The following is a 15,131-nucleotide window of genomic DNA, read 5'->3' as shown; positions in this document are numbered from 1 at the left end:
ATGTACATCTTTTCCATATTTAGGACCAGTATTTGTGATTATAATTAACTTAGGTTTTTTTCAAAAAAAAAAAATAGAAAATGTCATTGTTTTTATTAAGAGCTTTTTTTTTTTTAATGTTTTGGAAGCAATTTCCATTTTACATGGATATTTCTTTGGAAGTACATGAAAGATTTTCATGGTTAAGCTTGGAACAACAAAATGTAATGCCATATTTATTTTATTCTAAGGAAGCCAAACTTAAATGTGAGCTTCACTGAGAATTTAAGGCCTTCAAAATAAGACAAATTCAAATGCAATTAACTTATCTTTTGCTTTATCCTCCCTACTCTGTAACAATATTATAAAAGCTTGAGTCATTAAGTAAAATAAAATTTAAAATTCATGCACAGGCCAACATCTATTAAATTTTAAATGTTAGCAGGGAAAAACACCAAAGAGATGAAAATGGGAGGATTGGACCCGAGGACAATTTTGAAAGTTGCGAGTGAAAAAAAGAAATTCGAATGAGAGCACGTTGACAAACAGGAAGGTCCTAGATTACAAATGTATTGTGTTTTAAAAGTTTGTTTATACATTTTGTTTTTGAGAGTTCAAGTTCAGCATTGAGCCCAGTGTCATATTTTGAGTAGTTCCCAATGCTGTCAGATAGCTCAGAATTGATTGGTTCTACAAAGTGAGGATGAAAGCTCCAAGGAGGCTCTGGATGGCTAGCTTATTGAGAAGCAATATGTAGGGTACTCTTCATTTTGCAGAACATACTCAAGCCCTGGAGTTGTATGTTTTCAGAGATGATGGATGCTTATAACTTTTAGGGAAGTCTCATGAACCTAATTCATCACATTTGGTTCTACTGCAATTAGCTTGTAAATATCAGAATTTCCTTTCAAAACCAGAAGCACTTAGTAACACATTTGGTTACAAAGTCAAAGTTTATAGTAGCCCTAAATAATAAGAGGTGTCAAGAATATAGGAACCCAGGATAGTAAATCCAATTCAGATTAGAAGCTGCCTCCCCACCCCCCCCCACCCCCTGCCACAAAGGGAAAAAAAAAGCAAAACTAGTAAAATAGAGAAAGAGCAAATAATGTTATACTTTAGTACTAGAATGTGTGAATAAGACTATAATCTACAAAGATCATTCTATTTGATACTGGACAAGCCAGTTGTAAAGCCACAGTAGGATGTTAAAGAAAACAAAATAAAAAGCTACCAACATTTTTTAAAGGTAGAAAACAGTGGTAGGAAGAACGAACTACAAGATCTGAGATTAGTTAGCCTGAAATTGAGAAAGCGTAAATAAAATTTAATATCTCTAAGTATATGCACAACCTTTATTCAGAAAATGATGGCTAGATAGTTTTCATTTTTCTAAGAACAAGTGAAGTGGGCTTAAAACGTAGAAGGGATGCTTTGGATTAGTATGTGAAATAATTTGCTAAAGATAAGGGTGGTCTATTGTGAGGGAATATTGAGAGTTTATGGAGTACAGTTTTTAAAAATACTTTTAAATAACATAATTTCATTCAAGTGGTTTATGATGCTAGCTAAAATAACCCAGTTTTGTTCATCCAAAGTGGCTTATAATTGTAGCTGAAGACAGAGGTTGTAAGTAAGCTGGGCTCCCATTTTCTCCTGCTGTTGCGTGCACAGGATGCTGTCACATGCTATGTACATTGCGACGGGCATGTCCAGTGAGCCATTCCCCTGGTAGCTGCCGCCCTACACTCTGTCCCCTCTCATGCACGGTAAACAACAGGGACCTTACAGATATGTCTTCCACCTGTGCTGAGACATGAACACGAACCATTTGCAAACACTGATAGCTTAATTGTTATTAATTTTTTAAATTACTTTCAGTAGACCTGATAACAGATCATGGCGTGATGTATGAAAACCTCTGCCCTGGATCACCTCTTAGGACTTGTGGTCATCGAGTATGTATGTATGGGTTGATTATGTGACTACGTCCAGGGTAACAGTGGTTTTCCTTATGTAATTATTTCTTTACCAGGGATGAATTCAACCTGAAATTGACCCTTCTCAGTAATCAGTGGCAGGGGGTGATCCGCAGGGCCCAGCAGAGGCGGGGTATCATTGACAGCCAGACCCGCCAGTGGCAGCGCTATCGGGAGATGGCAGAAAAGCTTCGCAAATGGTTGGTTGAAGTGTCCTGTCTGCCCGTGAGTGGTCTCGGAAGTGTCCCAATCCCACTGCAGCAAGCAAGGACCCTCTTTGATGAAGTGCAGGTAAGGTGCAAAACAGGCTGTTTTTTAAACCTCTTTTGTATTTCCGCTCACACTTTACCCTGGCCTCAGTTCCTCAGAAGGATTCCAGAGTGACACTGGAATGAGGACAAACGTTGTTCTCAAACCGTCAACAGAAATATACAAGACGATGGCATTACAAAGTCCATATTTAGCAATGAAAGTAGGGTGAGTCCCAGCCTCTCCCAAAGACTGCCTCCAGTTCACCCAGCAAGGCCTCCCAGCAGCTCAGTGTATCTCAGCACAGACGGGAAGGCAATGGCAAAGAAAAGAAAACTTGGTATTGATTATACAGATTTTACTCATGAGCAATGTAACTTAAGTATTCAAGAAAAGATGAAAGACTCAGTCCTGTGTGAGCCCTTTGTCCGTACCACTTACTTTTCCCAGCCTGGGAGTTTGGGATTCCAGGCTCTTATACGGAGACCTCCTCACCCTCTCATCAGTCCCTCCCGGTATATTTCATGGGCTCCTCTTTTTTTTTTTAATTAATTAATTTATTTGCTTATTTTCTGGTTGCATTGGGTCTTCATTGCTGTGTGTAGGCTTTCTCTAGTTGCAGCAAGCACGGGCTACTCTTCATTGTGGTGCATGGGCTTCTCATTGTGGTGGCTTCTCTTGTTTTGGAGCATGGGCTCCAAGCATTCAGGCTTCAGTAGTTGCAGCATGTGGGCTCAGTAGTTGTGGCGCATGGGCGTAGTTGCTCTGCGGCATGTGGGAACTTCCTGGACGAGGGATCAAACCCGTGTCCCCTGCATTGGCAGACAGATTCTTAACCACTGTGCCACCAGGGAAGTCCTGGACTCCTCTTTTTTTGAAGGTCATTGTTCTCTGCTTCCTTTCTCCTCCTTGCTTCTGGGAAACCTCATCTATACACATGGATTCCACTACTCCCTACCAGCCAAGAAGGGTCAAATTGGTATCTTCTGATCACATTTATCCCCTGAGCCTCCGACTCCTGTATTCAGCTCCCTTTTAGCTTTATATCTATGTGTATCACAGACTTAATATACTCCATGGTTCCAATGGAGCCTGTGATCTCTGGACTAACCATTCTCCCATCAATCCATTCCATGTGCCCAAACAGGAAATGTCATCACCAGCTCTTTGGTCTACCAGTCAGCAACCCAAGAGTCATTCTAGAGCTATACGTTTCTTTTTATCTCCCTCCCCATATCTTATATCCCTCAAGTCTCCATCCCTACTGCCACTGCCTTAGGCTAAGTGCTCATGATTTCTTGCCTAGATAGACAAGAGCTTCCTAACCTCTCTTAGGGTATCAAATATATGGCCTTATTCCTTTCCATTTTCTACCCAATGGCTTAATACTCTTCCATGAATCTCTGTCACTTTTACTAAAAAACCCAAAATTTTGAGGGTGAGTCAAAAATTATCCGCACTATGGCTGCAGAATTTATTTTAATTAACTTTTAAAAAAGACAAATACATCATTTTTCAACATAATCTCCTTGCTTTTCAATACACTTTGTCCATCTGTCAACAAGCATTCATATTCCCTCATTTTAGGCTGAGCTGCAAGCCACAAATACACTGTTGTCTTCACTTCTTCATCAGAGTGAATCTTCGTCCTTGTAGGGCTGCTTTCAGGGGACCAAACAGGTGAAAGTCCGATGGAGCAAGATCAGGATTATCGGGAGGATGCTTTAGCACCTCAGAATGAAGTTTTTGCAGAGTGTCGACAATGTGGGTAGAAGTGTGTGGATGTGCGTTGTCATACAAAATCACAACTCCCTCAGACCACAAAAAATGAATCACTGCACACTGCTCTTCTTTCATGCACATCACAAGTGGGGCATCCATTTTTGCTCGCACCGCAGTTACACATGAACTGATGTAACACATTCATACCTACACAGCAGTGACTGGGGAGACAGTAGCCTTGAATGAAAAAGGCTGATAAGACAATGCGGCCAACAGAAGTTTTAATATACCCAGAGTGCGGATAATTTTTGACCCACCCTCGTATGTGCAAGGTGTGGTCTGGCTTCATCTTCTGCCTGTCTCTTATAGACATCCTACATTCCAGCCACTGAAAACCAAGTCTGGGACCCTGAATCCATCATAGTTTTCCTGTGGAGCGAATTTGCCCAACCTCATTTCTCTGTGTAGAAGATGTCCTCTCCCTGACTCCTGGCCCTCATCACACCAGATCCTGCTTAATCTGGTTGTGTTCCTATGTCTTTTAAGACTCACAAAGCTTTCACCTCTTGAAGAAGCCTCCCTGTGCACCCCACATGGGTCAGATGTCCCTCTGTGCCCCTGTGCATCATCTCAACTGCATCTCATAGAGCAGTTTTCGTATTGCATCATGATTGTGTTTATCTCGGGAGCAGAAACTAAGCCCTCTCTCTGGAATTCTCATGTATTTATACGCTGCTTCACTCAGACCCAAAGTACTGGGTTCGTAAAGCTTTTTGGAAAAAAGACTGCCTGTTATGTATGCAAAAATTTAGGATTATTTAAAAATACTTAGAACGGGGAAATGGTGAAGAGAAGAATGAGAAAGTAAAAATCTACGGTTCCTTTCAGTTCAAAGAAAAAGTGTTCCTGCGACAGCAAGGCAGCTACATCCTCACCGTGGAGGCTGGCCAGCAGCTCCTGCTCTCAGCTGACGGTGGGGCCGAGGCTGCCTTGCAGGCCGAACTCGCTGAAATACAAGAGAAATGGAAGTCCGCCAGTGCGCGTCTGGAGGAGCAGAGGAAAAAACTGGCCTTCCTGTTGCAAGTAAGTTCAGCTCTTTCCTCCTACAGGCCTTACGCAGTTTAAAAAAGTGCTTTCATAGTTGTGCTGCTCAGCGTTCTTATCCTGCAAATCAAATAATGCAGATCGTTATGTCAGACCCTGCAGTATTTTGATCCCCTGTGTCATATTTAAGACTTTGTCCTGTCTTGCATGAACTAGGAAAGTTTCCCAATTTTCAGCAGTTTGTCTTTCAGGAAAATCCCCCAACAGAATAGTTTTAAGTCTAGTAAAGACCATCCAAGCATGAATTGTGATTCATGGCCAGTGCTAAGCCAGAAGCCATGAGATGACTTTATAAATCCACACAGGAATGCAAAGCTAGATTCCACTCCCTAATCTAAGGCTCTAAAGTGGTTTTCAAGATTGAGATCTCTTCTTTTATAGCAGGGAAAAGCCTATCCAAGAAGATGCTCTTGATTTGATCTTAGCTTATCCAAGCAAGTTGCTGTGAGATAATATCTCCAGGAGGTATATTAAGCCTTTAGTTGGATACAGATAGCGTGCTGATCTCACAGCAAGTTTAGGGAAATGTAGATTTATCAGACCTCCTGCAATATGCTTTTCTCCCTCCCTTTCCAATTCCTTATGTAAGACAATTAAATCAGCAGTTGAATTAAGGCATAGACTCTAAACTCAGATAAGCCCAAGTTAAAACCATTAAGAAACCAAGTAACCTAGTTAACTCAACCTATCAAAGCCTCAGTTTCCTCATCTGTAAAGTGGGTATGACAACATCTCTTTCATAGGGCATAGTGAGGGTTTAATGAAATAATGAAAGTAAATCATGTATCAAAGTACCTGGTACATATGAGTACTCCGTGAATGATGATAATTATTTTGTTGATATTAGTATCATTTTAAAATTAAACGTGACTAAAGACTGAAGTTTTATATGTGTTGATAACCACCAACCCTTTAATGAGATTACCTATTAAATTTGGCCTCTCACTTTTTGGATCAAATAATAACTAAAGCTAAAAAAATGCATTTTGCTTTTTTGAATGCTTCAAGTATGCACACTCATTGGGTTTATTCTACTGAATTTTATTTAATAATGTGTTACCTTCTGTGTAGGAAGCAATCAATCAAAAAATGCCACCCAATATATGTTGGAGAACCATTATTTGCACACAGCACAATTCATCAGTAATACAATATGCTTTGATTCTTTTCCCTTCTTTTTTTTTTTTTTTTTGCTTTCAGGAAATGATTAAACACATTGTAAATCATTCTGTAGAGAACATGTTAATCATATATTTTTCTTTATTTGTGATTGATTTTTGGACACATTTCTAAGACAATAAGGCAAGATGGCTGCGTCACTGCATTTGCTTTGTCAGTCTGTTGATATATAAAACATCCACTTTGATAGATGTTTGCAGGCCATAACATTTAGTAATTTCCTTTTAATTCATGTAGTAAAAAGAACTGGTTATAGCTTCAGAATCTAAGCCATCCTTGGAAAGGGAAATCCCTATTCTCTTGTTAAAGTTTTATTTTCTTTTGGATCATACGCTAGATCCTATTTGCCTAAGAAGGAATTTATGGAGCTAAATTCTAATGTTTATACAGCCTCATTTTACTGTATCTTTTCACTGTAGCTATAATGCTTACATGTTTTTAGTTTTTAATTAAATGCTGAGTAAATATGCCAAAAATACAGTCATTATAATTCTATGCCCCGCATGTTTACCTGCTTCACCATCGCCTCTTAATTTCGTTAGGAAGAATAAAAGGCTGACCTCTTCTCTTTTAGATCGATGAACATTTCTTACCTGTGTGTTGAGAGATTTCAGAGTGTGTGATGATTTAATTGAGAATGCTGTTCAGTTTAAGCAGAAAGAGGATCTTTTGTCTACCCTCTCTGAGCTTAGCGTTGATGAACTAAGTGTAGCCTGGGAACACCGAGATATTTTAATAAATGGGAATTGCAACAGATCTGTCCAAAATAGACATTTGGGGCTTTTGTTCTTCTGAGTTTTGTTTTTGTTCTTTCTGGTGAACGGGAAGAGGGGATGAGGTTATGTACTCTAGGAAGTTCCCTGAAGGAATTTTAAAGAGAAATGAGAACATTGGGCCAAACTCTCAGTTCATTTAGAAACCAAAAGACATTATGAGCAAGGAGACACTGTAGCCAACACGTCTTAATGAAAACAGTTGAAATAGCATCTGTGCGTTGCTGTGCTGAAAATAAGGCATCAGGAGAGAAGACAGAAAGAACCCAGGCAGGAAAAGAGCAGTGATGAAAGATGACAGAGGGAGAATGTAAAGGGAAATGCATTGGGATTTGGCACCAGGCTAACTACTAAACGCAACTCAAGTTGACTCTCTTTGGAGCTCAGGAATTTAATTTAATTGAGAAGAGGGTTACTGGGGAGGGGGAGACCAGGAATTGGGGGGGATTTGTTTAGTTGAATTTAATTGGCACCGAGACACCAGATGTGGGCTAATTTGTAGATAGGATGCCATAAAGAATCGTCTCCATCATGGTTCCTCTCATTTTTTTTTCCTTTGCTTTTTTAATTACGTGAGAAGTACATGTGTCTGAAAAGAAATTTAGATTATAATTGAAGTATAGAGAGTAAAAAATGAGATTTCCCCTACACCACCACCCAAATCCTAGGCTCTTCCCCAGAGGTAACTGTTGTTACCTTTGATGTGTAACCTTCCAAAACACAGCCACATCACGCATGTTTTCTTTTGTCAGTAGATAGAGATCTAGCACATTCCACACCATTGCTCTATCCTTCAGAGCACTGATCAGTATCTGGCATACAAGGTGTACATTTTAAAAACTGTGCAGTCTCTCTCTTCCTCTACTTTTTTGCTTTGGATAGGTTTTTTTGTTTTATACATTTAGCCCTTTGTTACATATGTTTCAGTACTGTGAAGAGAAAGCCAGTCAAATGCCATGCTTTTTATAGTTATATGTTTCTACCTCTGTAACAATTCAAATCTAAGTGACCCATGCTATTTTATATATTGAATTGAATCAGAGTCAGGGTTATATTATTTTTGCATTTCCTATCGTTTCTCTTACCTATATGTGTTTTCACCCTGAAAGAGATTCCATAGCCTCTTTTCTGTCCTTTATAGTACAGTAAGATAGTGTAGACTTAGTGCAGTTATGGGTAGAGTTAGGAAAGAGGCAAAGTACGGTGGTTACACTCTCACCTCTGCAGACAGATTTGGATTCAGATAACATTTTTGAGTACCCATAATGTTCTGGGCATTGTACTTGGTGTCTTGATACCCATCATTTCCTTTAATCCTTTAATACAATTACGGAGAGTTTGTATTGTTTCGATTTTCATAAGGAACACATAGTGCATTACCTGCTTGAAGTAACCCAGAAAATGAGAAACGTCCAGTTTAGAACTCAGCTCTTCTGATGCTGCCTCCCATGGCATGGGTGTGGACACCTTCACAGTATTCATCAGTGTAATTTTAATTCTTTCTCTGGGGATTGAGAAGAGAGGTTTTCTTGTTTCCCAATTTCCTACTCCTTAAAAATCCATGAAATTTCTTTCTCTTCCCATTACAGGACTGGGAAAAATGCGAGAACGGAATAGCTGATTCTCTAGAGAAACTACGAACCTTCAAAAAGAGGCTTTCCCAGCCTCTACCAGATCACCACGAAGAGCTCCACACAGAGCAGATGCGTTGCAAGGTAAATCGCTGGATTGAGCTTTTAACTGTCATCCACCTGTGCTTCTAGTGTAATCACGCCCTTGAAAGCATAATTCAGCCAACCTACTGTGAACGTCTACATGTAGGTGAAAGTTTCTGGTATTTTGCATTAGGGCAGACAACTCTGGTGAAACTTGGTTTGGATTTATTGCAGTTAATGAAATTATAGACTAGTTTATGGATTACCTTGAGTAAGTAAATCAAAACGTAAGATACAACATTAAAAGATATTTTAAAACTAGGTTAAGGGACTTCCCTGGTGGCGCTGAGGTTAAGAATCCGCCTGCCAATGCAGGGGACATGGGTTCGAGCCCTGGTCTGGGAAGATCCCACATGCCGCGGAAAAACTAATCCCATGAGCCACAACTACTGAGCCCACGAGCTGCAACTACTGAAGCTTACGAGCCTAGAGTCCGTGCTCACAACAAAAGAAGCCACTGCAATAAGAAGCTGGCATACTGCAATGAAGAGTAGCCCCCTCGCTGTCTGCAACTAGAGAAACCCCGGGCGCAACAACGAAGACCCAATGCAGCCAATAAATAAAAAATAAAATAAATAAATAAATTTTAAAAATAAATAAATAACACCTAGGTTAAGAGCAATGAAAACAATCTTTTTAAAGCATCCACACTGGAGTCATTCTAAAAGAGTCTAGTTCACAGAAAAAAGAGTGAGGCTCAGCAACCTGGAAATTCTACAGACGGTGGCCGTTGGAGAATACCCTGTCATCCAGGCTCTCCCTGTAAGAAAAGCAGGAACTATAAGTAGCCGATTTCAGTTACTGCATGGAAACACACAGTCCTTTGGGTACTCAGGGCCCTAACTATTTAAAGATTATGATCAGGGACTTCCCTGATGGCGCAGTGGTTAAGAATCCACCTGCCAAAGCAAAGGAACTGCTGAACCCCTTGCAGCTAGAGCCTGTGCTCTTCAATAAGAGAAGCCCCCAAAGTGAGAAGCCCAGCAACGAAGAGTAACCCCCGCTTGCTGCAACTACAGAAAGCCCAAATGCAGCAATGAAGACCCAGTGCAGCCAAATAAATAATAAATAAATAAATAAAATTTTGTAAATAAATAAATATTATGGTCAACACTTCAAATGGCACTTGGAAGCAAATCAGGAGCTAATACGGACCCCTCCCTGCATAGGGAGCTCACTGAGACCAACATGATTTAGTGTCTGTAGGACTTATTCCATTCCCCCTGTGTATCCAAGTGGAATGCCTGAGCAGTATGCAGACCAAATCAAAACTATCTTTAAAGTAGATTTTTTCCCCCCAAATAACACATCTTCGTGTCCTCAAAGTCATTTGTAAATTACTGCACTGGAGTAATTCTGTTTAAAACTTCACACAGACAAATGATTTGGATTTTGATCTGAAGTTCTCTGCTTCACTTGGGCTAAGTCATAAGCCATTAAGATAAATTAATTTTTAAAGAAATCTAGAAATCATGAAAAGTGTGGACATAAATTTTCTTTAATATTAAAATGTAAGGATGAACTTTGAATCTTGAAAGAAGCAGATTTAAAGGTAGCATACTTTACATCATGGATGGTAAAGGAGTAAAATATTATCTTGAGGTATAAATTCAGTAGTATGCAAACATTAAATGGAATTTGTTTTAAGTCTGTGACTGTGAATTTATGACAAATGATTAAAGAAAACTTTCAACACGTAAGAATGGGCATATACTGGGCTCCTCCTGTGTGCCAGTGACTAACCAGTGTTATCTCAGTTGGCATGAATGCAAGTTCGTGAGGACAGTCTGTTGTTTCCCTGCTACAGATGTGAAAAGTGAGGCAGCTAGACTTTCAGTACCTTTTCAAAGTTAGTAAATATCAGGGTTTCCTGAATCCAAAGGTATGTGTGATAAAAATCACACAAACATCTAAAATGGAGTCCATGAGTCTGAAACAGTTAGTTTTTGGAGGTTGTGTTTCTTTTTTAACCCATACACCAAATCTGATGTTTGAGTTGGGGGGGGTGAGGGTTGAAAATTGGTATAAAAAGAGGAAAATCTTTACATTGATATGACAATTTAATATGTCTACAGATATAAACGGAAATGCTGCATATTTAATACACCTGGATGGTTTAGTCTTTCAGCCAAATACTGTTACCATGGGACCTCATTTCCCAAAATACACAACAGTTACAAACATACCCTGCTATTAAGTTTTGAGATCAGAAGGATGCATTTTGGTCCGGCTCTCTGCTACTCTTCCCCAAACCACCTTAGCAGCAAAACAAAGCAATTACCTAGAAAATTCAGGCTAAAACTAGTTTGCTTAAATTGCCTGAGAAGTTAGCCTCAGAAAGACTTTTAATTGCCTTTGCCTTTGGCAACTTGTCTCCTGTATGAAGAGACAAAAAGAGATGGGAAAAGCCATGTGAAATACTCCATTCATGTACAAAACTAGCTGGAATCTAAAAACATCAACAGCTGGCAAAAAGAAAGCTGTACAAATGGTAAAACTAGTCATCTGTTCAAAGCATTGCAAAAACTGTTGTCAACTCATTCAGATATTGTTATATGACTTTTTTCCTTAAATCATTCCCCAAAAGGAGAAAATACATATTTTTTCCAGTAACTTAAAGGAATCTCTTCTCCTGAAGAAAACGTATCCAGTCCATTGTTTTAAGTTGGGTAGTAAGAGCAACAGATCCTTTCAGTTGCTACATTGTAAGTCTGTATCACAGAATGTAGCAACTGATAGTCTTTGAAGATGACAGTTAAATCTAGTAGTTTGGGTTTTCTAAAAATATTTCATTAACGTGATCAGTAACTTGACACAAAGGTAAAGGATTCTATGAAGTTGGTTTAAAAATAAGGAAGATCAATGTAGTGATGAAACTTGAACTGGAAAAGATGATCAGAAACAATCAGTGAAATAGGAAGTAGATTTCCATTTCCCATTAGGAAAGATTCCGCAAGCAACCTGGTATTATATCAGAAGAACCTGGCAAATTGTCAGATTATGTAGGAAGCACATAAGTAGTTGCCAAGTTGGATGTTCAGATAAAATGGGATGGAAAAGTAATGACATCAAGAGGTGATTCCAAATACACCTCAGAAATTGTTGATGATAGATGCCCATGGGTATTCAAGTTTTGTGCCTTTTTTTTTAAATCTAGGAACTGGAAAATGCAGTTGGGAGCTGGACAGATGACTTCGCACAGCTGACGCTGCTGAAGGACGCTGTCTGTGCCTACATCAGTGCAGACGATATCTCCATCCTTAACGAACGCATGGAGCTTCTGCAAAGGCAGTGGGAAGAACTATGCCACCAGGTGAGACAAACTCTAGATTCAGCATCTGCTCAGAAAGGCAGAGAACCAGACAATGATTTGAAATGTCTGTGGCTGTGTCCCCATTTGGACCCATCCCATTTGGATAGAGGAAAACTCTGCTTATTACAAGAATGCTTCAGATTAAGACAATTATATCTTTTTTTTTTAAGCTCTTTATTGGAATATAATTGCTTTACACTTTTGTACCAGCTTTTGAGGTACACCAAAGTGAATCAGCTGTATTTATACATATATCCCCATATCCCCTCCCTCCTGCGACTCCCTCCCACCCTCCCTGTCCTGGCCCTCTAAGGCATCACCCATCATCGAGTTGATCTCCCTTTGTTATACAGCTACTTCCCACTAGCTATCTATTTTACAGTTGGTAGTGTATATATAAGACAATTATATCTTAACACTATATTTTCAACACGTCCAAACTGGACTCTCTTGCTTTTTCTTTCACTGGCTGTCAAAATATTTTTAAGAGGAAATAGTTTTGTGGTTCATAGATGTGGTTTTACTAGGTAGATATTGGTGGTCTCTTTCATACCTTAAACATGAAAAAACATGGTTTTATATGCAGTTTTAGCTAATACTGTCAGTGGTTTTGCACATTTAATGTTATTATTGCTGTAATTTGCCATAGTTATTTCTTCATAATTCACGGGTGTATGGCATTTTTAGCCATACTTTATTCATTTAGTAAGTACGTTCTATGTGCACATCATCTTTTTTTTTCTTATAAATTTATTTATTTATTTATTTATTGGCTGTGTTGGGTTTTTGTTGCTGTGTGCGGGCTTTCTCTAGTTGCAGCGAGTGGGGGCTACCCTTCGTCGTGGTGCTCAGGCTTCTCATCACTGTGGCTTCTCTTGTTGCGGAGCATGGGTTCTAGGCGTGCTTCAGCAGCTGTGGCACACAGGCTCATAGTTGTGGTTCTCGGGCTCTAGAGCACAAGCTCAATAGTTGTGGCGCACGGGCTTAGTTGCTCCAAGGCATGTGGGATCTTCCTGGAGCAGAGATCGCACCCATGTCCGCTGCATTGGCAGGCGGATTCTTAACCACTGCACCACCTAGGAAGTCCTATGTGCATGGTATCTTCAGAGAGATCCAGATTGGGTCTTGATTTGGAAATGAAGGGGAAAGAATGCTGAAGTGGCAAGAAGTGGACATTCAAGGCGAAGAGGAATAAAAGGCCCACAAGTGAAGAATGGCTCCGACTGATGACCTTGAGATCATACCCTTCAGGAAACAGGAACTGTCTGTCATGTTCCTTCCTGTACCTGGATTGCCTTGCCTGGCACAAAATAGGTTATGATGCATATTTGTTAAATGAATCAGTCACATTAATTATTGTGAGTTTCACAAGCTATCTTAGATGTCGCTACCACTTATAATAGTTTACAGTTGAGCTGAGACTAAAATCAGTCCAGAAGAACCTATACAGTGAAGAGGAAAACCAGTTATAAACAAAGTAAAACAATGTATAAAAATGTAAGCAAACTAAGGGCAGTGTAGATTGAAGAGAATAAAGGAAATGTTTGTTGAACTGCATAAATCTTGAATTGAATGCTGAGATCGGGGTGGAAGAGACAGCTTGGTGTAGAGGGAGAAAGTGGATGTGTTAGACAAGGTTGCACCTTGAAAAAGGCACAGGAAGAGAGCAGAGAGAGGACCTGGCTGGGGAAAAGCAGGTGTTGGAAGGATGAACTAGAGAAAAACTCTGGCGCACCCTTGGTAAAGGTGTGAACACTTTCGTGTTGGTGTGTGTTTGTGTATGTGTGCTTTTAAAAGAAAGAATTGTAAGAGATGATTTTCATCATCTGCATTCAAAATTAACTTGGCCACTTTTCCCAGAGTCCTGTATTCTCAGTGAACACAGTGAGAAACATACGTGGCACATGATGATGTTCATCACGCTTTATTCTTTTCTGAGATCTTCAATCCAAAATCAGTACCATCCAGTAAACGAGTGTATACTTTTTAATGTAAAGATTTTGTCATAGCATATATAAATGAAAGAGATTTGGTGGGTACAGGCATTGGAAAATGATCACAACCATGTTCAGTTCCCCTTGTGAGCTTTATTCATCTGTATTTCTTAAAATTGAGAAAATTCTAGTACTACTTGCTGACAGTACTTTTAAGCATATTACGTGAAATGAATTAGACTAAATCCATTTCTCTAATTGGTGTCTGTAAAGCTTTTAGAGAGGTAACACTTTAGATATGGGCTTCCATTTCCTTCCCAAACCTGCCATGAACTTCTTTAGCCCAAGACCTTGTTCAGGCCATTCTTCCTAGACTTCTTGCCTAGACCATTCCTTCCTTTCTGATTTTCTAACCTATCCTCTTCTCTTGAATTCCAGCACTTCTGTGATGCCACTGTTTCAAATGTTCAGACCTCTGTTCCTCCGAATGCCCATTTCCCTTCTGGTCTATGCCATCATCTGACAGTGCATTGTTCCTTTCTTCTTCTTCTTCTCCTCCTCCTCCCCCCCCTTCTCTTCCTCCTCCTCCCCCTCCTCCTCTTCCTCTTCCTCCTCCTTCTTTTTTTTTTCCTTGTGACGTGATTTCAAGACGATGAAGCCCTTGAGAACAAACCCCTTTATTTGCATCTCCAGTGCTTAGAATAGCTGAGTGTTCATTTGTACTGTTGATTATTAAGATGGGACTTTAGGACATTTATATCTTACTTTCCTCTAAATGTAAAATAATGACAAGGTTTCTGAATATTTCAGAGGGTAAGAAGATTGTGATTATGCAATACTTTTTGATTTAGAAAAACTGGTACTATGTAAGAATGCCACCAAGGTACAAAGGATACAGGTTTCCAGTTACAAGATGAGTAAGTTCCAGGGATCTAACGTCCAGCTTGGGGACCATAGTTAGCAGACTGGATTATACACTTGAAAGTTGCTAACAGAGTAGATCTTAAATGTTCTTACCACACAGCAAATAATAGTAATTATGTGAGGTGACAGAGGTGTTAATTAACCTTGTGGTAATCATTTCACAATATATATGAATATCAAATCCTCATGTTGTACATCTTAAACTTACACAATGTTATGTATCACTTGTAGCTCACTAAATATAGGAAAGGAAAAAAGAA

At 39.4% G+C, this 15,131-nt stretch overlaps 1 protein-coding gene across 1 annotated transcript in view; it reads left to right on the top strand.

The window, feature by feature from the left end:
* Positions 1–15,131, top strand: part of SYNE1 (spectrin repeat containing nuclear envelope protein 1) — a 341,186-nt gene that overhangs the window by 261,482 nt on the left and 64,573 nt on the right. The window contains exons 121-124 of the mRNA XM_057737764.1: positions 2,015–2,249; positions 4,818–5,012; positions 8,575–8,700; positions 11,858–12,013. Coding sequence (XP_057593747.1) covers positions 2,015–2,249; positions 4,818–5,012; positions 8,575–8,700; positions 11,858–12,013 — 712 coding nt within the window. The remainder of the gene's footprint in view (positions 1–2,014; positions 2,250–4,817; positions 5,013–8,574; positions 8,701–11,857; positions 12,014–15,131) is intronic.

This window comes from Hippopotamus amphibius, chromosome 6 (assembly GCF_030028045.1).
Source record: "Hippopotamus amphibius kiboko isolate mHipAmp2 chromosome 6, mHipAmp2.hap2, whole genome shotgun sequence".
NCBI classification, from domain to species: Eukaryota; Metazoa; Chordata; class Mammalia; order Artiodactyla; family Hippopotamidae; genus Hippopotamus; species Hippopotamus amphibius.
Note: the sequence above shows the minus strand (reverse complement) of the source record. Positions and strands in the feature narration are given on the sequence as shown.